The sequence below is a fragment of the Scylla paramamosain genome, chromosome 23 (assembly GCF_035594125.1).
Source record: "Scylla paramamosain isolate STU-SP2022 chromosome 23, ASM3559412v1, whole genome shotgun sequence".
NCBI classification, from domain to species: Eukaryota; Metazoa; Arthropoda; class Malacostraca; order Decapoda; family Portunidae; genus Scylla; species Scylla paramamosain.
In genome coordinates, this window is record NC_087173.1 from 13,213,255 (window position 1) to 13,223,254 (window position 10,000).

Sequence of the window (10,000 nt, forward strand, 5' to 3'; positions counted from 1 at the left end):
ACTCGTTGACTCTTACAAGGCCATGAGCGCTGCTTCACGACCTCTCTGCCCTGCCAGCTAACAAGGGTGAAAATCTACGGTATTGGCGAGCTCTCTTTCACTTTCATTTGCTGCGCCTCCCTCTGTAGCCCCATGAATAGCGTAGGATCAAAATTTCCATCACCTTTCATCATTTTCATCCATCTCACTGTGGGACTGAGTGATACAAAGGCAGTAGAGAAAAGGGAAGGTGTAGGAAGATTACTGATGAAGATTATGACTAGTAGAGACGTAAGGAAACACGAGGAAAGGAACATTTGAAGAGTAGAAGGAAAAGAATTAGAGTAAAAGATGTGAGAAGGAAGAGGAGGAAAGGCAGTAGATAGGATAGGGGAGGAAGAGAAGAAAGACTGAAAAAGGAAGAAAGAGAAGAAAGAATAGATGGGAATAAGAAGAGTAGGAGGAATGAGTAGGAGAGGAGTAAAGAGACAGCAGGAAGAATTTAGGAAAGCAGAACGCGTGAAAGAAAAGCAACCAGTAAGAGGAAGAAAGAGGAAGAGAAAGATGAGGAGGAGAAGAATGAGGAGAGGATAAGAAAATGAGGAAACCAGGATGTGTTAGACAAGAAAATATGGAAGAACAGGAAGAAAGAGCAAGAGGAAGAAAGAAGGTAAAGAGGAGGAAGGGAGGGAAGGATAGAGAGAGAAGAGGGTGTGAGGGCCTTGTTAAGACTGTCAGCTGAGGTCAAGAGTCTGGATAGAATTACAACGCTCCCTGACTGTCTTGTATGATCTTAATATTAATGGTCACACTTGTCGTTTTGACTGATAGGAGTATTTTCACACTACAGCGAGGTCACAGGGACCATATCGAAAAAAAAAAAGGAGTAGCTTTTCTATCTAAATTTCCCCTCACCATTTTTTTTTATCGTCATTTTTTTCTCTCGTTATTTTCTCATGTACACATTTCCCCAACTGAACAGTTTTCCTTTTATTTTTTTTTTCTTTCTGGTAATTTTCCCTGCTGTCATTTTCCTTTTAGTAATTATTTTCCTCTCTAGTCATTTTCTTCTTTAGATATTTTCCTTTGTAGACATGATTCCCTCAAGTAATTTTCCTATGTAGTGGTGTTTCTCTCTTGATATTTTCCTATTGTACACATTTTCCCCTCTATTCATTTTTCCCTCTAATAATTTTCCCCTTTAAACATTCTCCCCTCAAGATATTTTTTCAACATTTTTCCCTCTGAAGTTCACAGCAATAAGAAAAACTGACAAAATCAATGCTTTTCATCCTGACCATCCACTGTGAACCATCCTAATCCAGACAGCAGTCATCCTAGTCCATCCTAGTCTTCTATCCTTCCATCCTAGTCTTTCCATCCTTCCATCAACCATCCAAGCCATCCACTATCAACCATCCCATCCACCATTCTAGTTCATCCATCCTTTCACCTATCTACTCCCTCCTTTCCACCCTCGCCAGCCTCCCTCTCCGCCCCTCGCCGTCCGCTAATCACTAATTTCAGGGCATTCACGTTCCCTCAAGCAGGCAATCAGGCAAGCAGGGGCTGAGGTGAGCACTGGTCAGCGAAAAGCAAAGTTGTGCACGAATTTCATGAAGTCAGTCAGGTGAACACCGTGTGAAGGTAATGAACTTATGATACTGTTGATGTTATCCTTTTTTTTCTTTTTTTTTCTTTTTTTCATGTTCCTCTGTTTTTCATGTTCCCTTACTCCGTCTTACTTTTTTTCTCTCTCTTTTCTTCTCTTTCTGTTTCTTGTCCTCCTCGTCCCCTTCCTCTCCCTTCATTGTCATTTTCCCTTTTCTCCTCTTCTTCCTTCTCTTCGACCTTCTATTCTTAATTCTTCTCCTCTTCTTTCTCCTTTTCCTTCTCCTCTTCATCTGATCCTTTCTCTTCATTTTCATGTTCTCTTATTCATCCCTCTGGTTCACCTCTTCATTTTCTTTCTTCTTCCAGAGTCTCGTAACCTTCATCCTTATCACTAACAACTTTCTCTTCATTTCCCTATTTTTCTCTTCAGATTTTCACTCCCACTTGTCTCCGCTGTTCTTATCTTTCTTTTATTTCGCCAAGTACTCCTCCTCCTCCTCCTCCTCCTCCTCCTCCCTCTCATCCTCCTCCTCCTCCTCCTCCTCCCCTTCCTCCTTTATCGGTTTATGTCTTTCCGAGTCGTGTTCGCCCCAAGTAAGGCAGCGAAGCGTGAGAGAGGAAGGTCGAGGGTAGAGGCGCCCCGCCCCGGTAAACCAGCTAGCCCCTCCCTACACAATGATTATTGTAGCAGCAGGTGATCAAGGACTCAACATAACCAGCGGGAGAAACACGCATGACAACTTCAGTAAGCATCTCTGTAGCCTCTGAAAATAGCCCTGGTGAGACAGAAAAAGCTCAAGAACACGAGGCTATAAGAACATTACAAAGGAAACAAGGGAAGCTGCAAGAAGCCATCAGGCCTACACGTGGCAATCTTTACAAAACACATCAATTTCCACTAATCATTCATAAATTTGTCCAATCTTTTAAAACTCCCAAATAACTCTGCACTAATGACCTGATTCCTTACTCTCTTCCATTCATCTACCTATCTATTTATGAACCAGTCTCTTCTCGTCTCTTTAAGTCAATCTTGAACCTGTCAGGAAAAAAAACACAGAGGACCCGAGTGGAGAATAATGAAGGTGTTTATATCCAGGTAAATAGTGACAACACCTGAGCCTCTGCAACGTGTTCATTGTCCTCTAATGAGTCTCCTGTAACACCCTGGAGTGACGTGCACCCTAACTGCCGCCACTAGGTGAGGAATGAGTGCCGCTGTATACTAGGGATCGAGTGAGGAAAGATTGACAATGTGATAAATGTGGAGGGAACTTGTGGTGGTGGTGGTGGTGGTGGTGGTGGTGGAGAAGAAGAAAAAGAAGAAAAAAAAAGTAGTTGTGGTGGTGGTGGTGGAGGAGGAAGAAGAAAATCAAAAGAAAGAGAAGAAAAAAGAAATGGAAAAGGGCGGGGAGAGGAGGTGAAGGAGAAAAGAACACAAAAAAAGGAGTAACAGGAAGACAAGAACAACACCAGTAAATACAAACATTATAAAACAAAGAAACGAGGAACGAAAGGCAGGTCAAACAAGAAGGAACAAACAAACAAACAAACAAACAAAAAATTTTCCTCCACAATCCCAACTCTCACCTATAACAATAAATAAATAAATAAACAAACAACATGAAGACACAACACTCATCTCTTCCTTAAACTTTCTTTTCTTCAACCCTTTCCATCCTCCCTTCCCTCCCTCTCTCTCCCCTCTCCCCCTTCCCATCCTCCTAGTCTTTTCAGTCTGCTGAGTTCAAACTCTGGTCACGTCCACCTCCCTCATCAAAAAAGTAATAAATAAAAATAAAACATATACTTACGTGCCAAAAATGAGCTCTTGAAATAAAAATAACGCTATAAATAATGAAAACACAAACTTCTTCTCACTTTGCCAGGAATGTGGCTCAGATTTCTATCCAGAGGAACTGAAGTAGAAGAGAAAATGTTTGCCTAAGACTCCCTAGCTTGTAAAGACACGCTCTGGGATGAATCTGCCGCTACACATTAACAAAACACATCCCTTTCTATTCCATGAAACGAAGTCTTCACCTTGAACGTGGCTCAGATTATTGTCCTCAGAAGTTTGGCGAGAGAAAAAATGAAATATTTCCTTAAAGACTGATAAAACTTTTCATAATGAACATGGTTTAAAATCTGCCCAGAACAATTCTGAAAAAAAAAAATAAATAAATAAATAAAAAAAAAATCTACATCAGAGAAGGATTTGCACTGCCATATTACAAGGCAGAGATAAGGAATTCTAATCCTTCCTTAGTTTTCTGGAACGTGGTTTAAAATAGTCAAGAAGAATTAAGAAAACGGGAATAAATCACTTAAACTCACTAACTTACATAACAAAAGGAATCACATTAGTATAACAAAACCCACAAATAAGTCATGTACTCGTTGGTCGTCACTTTTCAGGGAAGTGGTTGAGATTCTGTAGTGATGAAATAAAAAGACCAAAAGGCCAACGATAAACAACTGACTCTTCCCGCCTCACACTCCAGGCACGTGGTGAAATTCTGTCTTAAAAACCTTACAAAAGCAATACTTAAGTCACACACCACAAGGAATCGTATTACAAAAACAAAAGCTTCAGGTAAAGAGAACTCCTCTCCCTCACTTTTATGAACCATGCCTCAAATTCCATCGCAAAAAAAAATTATATATATATATATATATATATATATATATATATATATATATATATATATATATATATATATATATATATATATATATATATATATATATATATATATATATATATATATTTATATTATATATATATATATATATATATATATATATATATATATATATATATATATATATATATATATATATATATATATATATATATATATAAAACGAGAAAATGTCAACTTGATACTCCCTTACAGGTGGAAAGAGGTTGGCATCCTTTATAGATGGACTGCCACGTGTAGATAAATATTCATCCTTTTTGTGAAGAACGTGTTTGGAATCTCTTCCTCAAGAAACTAAGAAACCGAGAAAATTCAACTTAAGACTTCCTGGCGGACGTAGGAGAAGAAATCACATTAGTAGAAAAAAGGGTAAAGATTATGAAGGCTCCTCTTTCCTCACTTTTGTGAACGTAATTAAAACCTCTCCTAAAAACTCAGAACACAAGAAAATATCAGCTTAAGGCACATACCAGATGGAATCGCATTAATAAGCCAAAGTAGAAAATATGTACTGAAGACTACTAACGTTACATCACAGAACAAATCATATCACCAGAACAAAGTTTAAAGGTAAGGAAGACACAGGCCTCCCCACTCTGAAGAACGTGTTTGAAATTTCTCCCCAGCAGAATTACGAAAACGAGAAAATGTCAGTTTGAGATTATCGAACCTAGGAAACAGGAAGAATCGTAGGAGTAGAACAAAGGACAGAAAAAAATAATCCTGTTTTCTCACTTTCCAAGAACATGTTTGAAATTTATGTCGTAAAGAACTTTCAAAGTGAGAAAGATATTTCGTGGAAAGCACTAAAGTTACGGCAGAAAGAATGGTATCAGTACAACAAAGGTTAGGGATACACACTATGCATCCCTCCTCACTGTTAAGGAACGTGGCTAAGCTTATGTGCTGAACAATATAAAAAGCCCCTAAAAAATATCTGTTAAATATTACTATATTTACATAGCAAAGGGATTCGTATTAATAAAACAAAAACTGAAGGTAAAGAATTGACTCGTATTTCCTCACTTTCCAGAAAGAAATGTTTTAGAATTGTGTAGAATTAAGACACGAGAAAATATCAACTTAACACTTCCCAACCCACGAAGCAGAATGAATATTAACAGTAGAAGAAAGGCTATAGAAAAAGAAGACTCTGCCCTCAGTTTCCTGCGACCTGCGTGGAGTCTTGCCGTGGAGAGCTTAGAAAACGACGACTGTAAGTGGGAGGGAAATCTTTACTGGATTACATATTTTTTTATTGTTCTTTTTTTATTAGTATTATCATTTAAGAGCTCGTGCCAAGGACAACAAAAACTACAATGTTCCTTGAAGACTGTGAGTGAGAGGGAAGAGGTTCACTTTATTTTTGTATTCATGCAATAAAAAAAAAAAAAAAACTCACTCAAGACGCCAGAGTGTGGGAGTCCATAGGCAAGTCCAACAATTTAATCCATATGTGAAGCAAAAGGTTTTATTTTCATGAGGTTCTCTGGTCTATTCCAGTTCGTTTGGTCTCCTCATGAAGGGCGTTGGCAAACATTTCTTCCTCTCACTTTCTTAACACTAGGTGGACACTTTACTGGAAGTTACTAATTTTCCCGCACGATAGTATTCATGATCGAAGCGCCCCCGCGATGCAGTGACCAGCGCCTCACTGCATCAAATGATTCTGAGTCATGACGCCGCAACATCCAGGTGAAGGTGACGAAAAAGGAGGTTTCCACGATCGAACGTGAACCTTCAGACTGCCACACAAACCACATACCACAGAGCCTACCAGAGAGAGAGAGAGAGAGAGAGAGAGAGAGAGAAAAATGAGAAGTTACATAGGTAGATAAGACAGATATATGAATAGATGGATGAAATTAGACAAACAGATGCAGATAGATAGATAGATAGATAGATAGATAGATAGAATGATAGATAGATAGATAGATAGATAGATAGATAGATAGATAGATAGATAGACTGATGCAGAGAAAGAAAGACACATAGATAGATTGACAGGACAAAACTGAGGTAAATAGAAAAAAAAAATGACATTGCTGTATCGGCACAAAGACAAATCAACAGATAGACAAACAGACTGACAAACAACCTGCTAACATCCGCTAACCTAATCCCACCCCAGGTATAACTGAGATGCCTGATATTCACTTTAAAATAAGTCAATGTAAATACCTAAAGGCCAATACTAATGCTGCTTCCTGGCCGCCTCGTGGACACACACACACACACACACACACGGTAATGACTCGTGCAATTACGTGGCCTGCGGGGGTCGTTACTACTAAAGCTGGGGAGTGGAGAAGCTGAGGGGTGGGTGGCATGGCAAGCAGGAGAGAGGAGGCGAGGCTAGAAAGACAGGGTTGTGGAGGTTAGACTGAGGAGGTGAGGCTAGGGAAGGCTGGGAAGGTGAGGCTGGGGAGGCGAAGCTAGGAACAGGAAGCAGGAAAGATGGCGCTGGGGAGGTGAGACTAGGGGAGGTAAGGCTGGGGGCAGGCTGGGTTTGGGGTGGGGCTGGTGGGGGTAAAGATAAATCCATGGCAACAAAGTAAGTCACTCTCAATTTAATGAGATGAACAGTGATTCTAGTAACGAGTGTTGATTCACCTCAGCTCTCTCACTTTTGGCTCCTCACATGATTCCTCGTGTGGATGAGTTGATGATGAAGCGGAGTGAGTTGATGTGGTGGAGGTGAAGGATGTGCTGATGAGGGAAAGGCAGTTGATGATGGTTATGAAAGTGATGGAGGAACAAACAGCGACAAGGAAGTGGAAGATAATATCGGAGTGGTAGAAGGTGGAACGGCAGAGGATGTGCTGGTGATCAGAAAGACAACAATGGTTAATGTTTGCGATGATTCCTGATTGCAGACTTTACGGTAAACATTCAAGAAACAAGTGTAATATACCGGGGAACGTTGTGACAGCGGCGGGGTGCGTGGTGAGGGAGCAGAGACGCCTAGACAGTAAACGCACTGCGCACTCCCGCCAACACTCAAGCCTATTTTCGTGTCCCTCAGCCTTACAACCTCCCATTTCAAGCACCATTCCTTTAGATTCATGGCACTAGAAACACTTACGTCCTAGATAGTCATGTGAAATACAAAGAAGAAAAAAAAAAACTGATAAATATGCAAAATTAAGAAAATGTTAGTTATTAATCATCTGGCAACTGTGATTCCTCAACCGCTTGCTTCCTACTAGCCTAGCGAGGAACGACACACCAGTTTCACTAGCAGTATATGTCCAAATACACTTATTACCAAGTTAACATACCTGCTGACCACTGTGGACAAGCTTTGGGAGAATCTTGGTTCACCTAGAGCCCAAATAAGCGTCCAAGAAAACACAGAAGACTCACACGTACACCACAACGAAGCTGACGCCACTGACCACTGACTGACTGGCTGAAGTGAGTCGCGTGGCTTCTCTTCCTTGTCTCGAAGCCACTCGGGACTTCGGCGGCACTGTCAAATATAAAAGAATACGGTAAAATGTACAGAATGCTTTAAAAGTTTCAAAATATGTATGAACAATTAATTTCGGTACAATATTAGTAACAAACTACACTACAACTGCATTTTTTCATAATCTGGCACCTTTTTTATATCCTTTTTCATATTGCAATGGACTCACTTTCTGCTTGTAAGAAGGAGGAGCGAGAGTATAAAGCAAGGTTAGGGAATTGAGCCTGGAGGACCCGAAGACCCTTTGCAGCATCATATAACTGAACACTGGCCAGTAACACGAAATACCGAGGCCACAGTTCGGATTTGGTGTTCTATAAGTACTTTCCCTACGACAATAATGGGGGTCTTGAAGAGTGTGTCCATAATGATGCTGTAGCTAACGCCATGCATTACCATTAAAAAAAGAAAAAAATAAATAAAGAAAGAGCCAAAATTAATCATCATTGCGCTCTTATGAAAGAACCATTTTATTTCAGTAACCCGCGGTGGTTTTACTAAGTAAACATCAAACTACCTACACTTGGGAAGCTTTACTAAACGTTGTCCCCACTCTGGTGAGCATTGCTTGAACAATGATAGTGTAAATCTTTGGAAAGCTTTACTAAATATTCAGTGCCCATTTATGTGAGTATTGCTTCAAAGATTAGAGTGTAAATCTCAGAAAGAAGACAAGCAGACCCTTCACCATAGAGGCACAAACCCACACCACAAAAAAAATAAAATAAATAGAATAAAAATAAACAAATAAATAAATAAATGAAATAAATGAATAAATAAATAAATAAATAAGCAAATAAATAAATAAAAAGGCAAAGAATCTTCATGCTCATTCTTCAAAACACTGCAGTCGCTTCGTTCCAGTCTCCCACACTTTCCTCCTCGCGTCGTTTCGCTGAAATGAATGGAGGTGAAGGACGAGAGCTTGTGTCCTGTGGAGCGTGTCTGGTGTGCTCAATTTCCCTGACCTTTAAGCAAGTATTGGATTATTCTGACACTCATACCGGATACTCACCTATTTACGTCCCCCGGGTTATCATGTTACGACCCAGAAAGGTTCCGCTGCGTCTGGTGGCCTCGGGTCCTCTACTGACCAGCGCGATGGGGCCACTGAGTGCTGGATGGTTTTGTCTATATATTATTTAGATGCGTTTGTACTGCAGTCACTTGTATAATGTAGCCTAAAGAGGACAAAATTAGCCTCTTATTCTCTCTTCCTCTGTTTCAAGGCAGGAAAAGTCCCTACAATGCTGCACAGTTTTTACAATATGTTTTTTAGGCTTACGTGAGTACTGCAGTCCCTTTTATAATATAGCCTAAAGAGGACAAAATTAGCCTCTTATTCTCCCCTCCTCTGTTTCAAGGCAGGAAAAGTCCCTACAATGCTGCACAATTTTTACAACATATTTCTTTTAGACTTGCAGTCCCTTTAATATCTCTGTAGCCTAAAGACAGAAAAAATTAACATCATATTTATTTTTTACCCATTAATTCTAGACACTTTTCTTATGACTGCTTATTTTTTATATAGATGCGTTTGTACTCCAGTCTCCTGAATAATTCAGCAGCCTAAAACGGACAAAGACAATCTATTCTCTCCTTCCGTGTGTGAGGAGAAGTCCATTCTTAACCAGTAAGGATTACTCACTTCAATTGTACACACTTTTTTTTTTCCATGATTCCCTATTTGCAGCAACAAGGTCAGGTGGAGCGGACGCGTTATGACGGAAACTAACTTCACAGCAGAGAAACTACCGTGAGGAGGGATCGAAGTCAGAATTTAGACCACCAGCCCACCACTGCATCATTTAAAGGCAGAGGAGAACGAGTAGCGTCGGGACTGTCACTCTAACTCTCAGGGAGGTCATGCAGACACACGCATGGACTTTGAAAGACTGAAACAATATAATATTTGGGTTTTCGTCGGCGATTTAAAAATTTGGCGCTGGAACGTCACGGTCATGTGGTGCCGCTACAAAATGATGAAAAGGCATGTGAACTGTGCTTCAGTAAAATGTTAAAAGTAACTAAAACTGTTAAAGGCAACTAAAATTGTGATACAATAAAATAATATATATATACATATATGTATATGTATATATATATATATATATATATATATATATATATATATATATATATATATATATATATATATATATATATATATATATATATATATATATATATGTATATATATATATATATATATATATATATATATATATAT

At 39.3% G+C, this 10,000-nt stretch overlaps 1 protein-coding gene across 5 annotated transcripts in view; it reads right to left on the minus strand.

Annotated features, from left to right (window-relative positions):
- The window catches only part of LOC135112244 (uncharacterized), a 152,446-nt gene that overhangs the window by 17,361 nt on the left and 125,085 nt on the right, over positions 1 to 10,000 (minus strand). For all 5 annotated transcript variants that reach the window (XR_010274200.1, XM_064026497.1, XM_064026500.1 and 2 more), the window contains one exon: positions 7,580 to 7,770. Coding sequence is in view for 4 of the 5 variants with exons in the window: in XM_064026497.1 (XP_063882567.1) it covers positions 7,580 to 7,770 (191 nt within the window). In the remaining variant the exon portion in view is untranslated. The remainder of the gene's footprint in view (positions 1 to 7,579; positions 7,771 to 10,000) is intronic.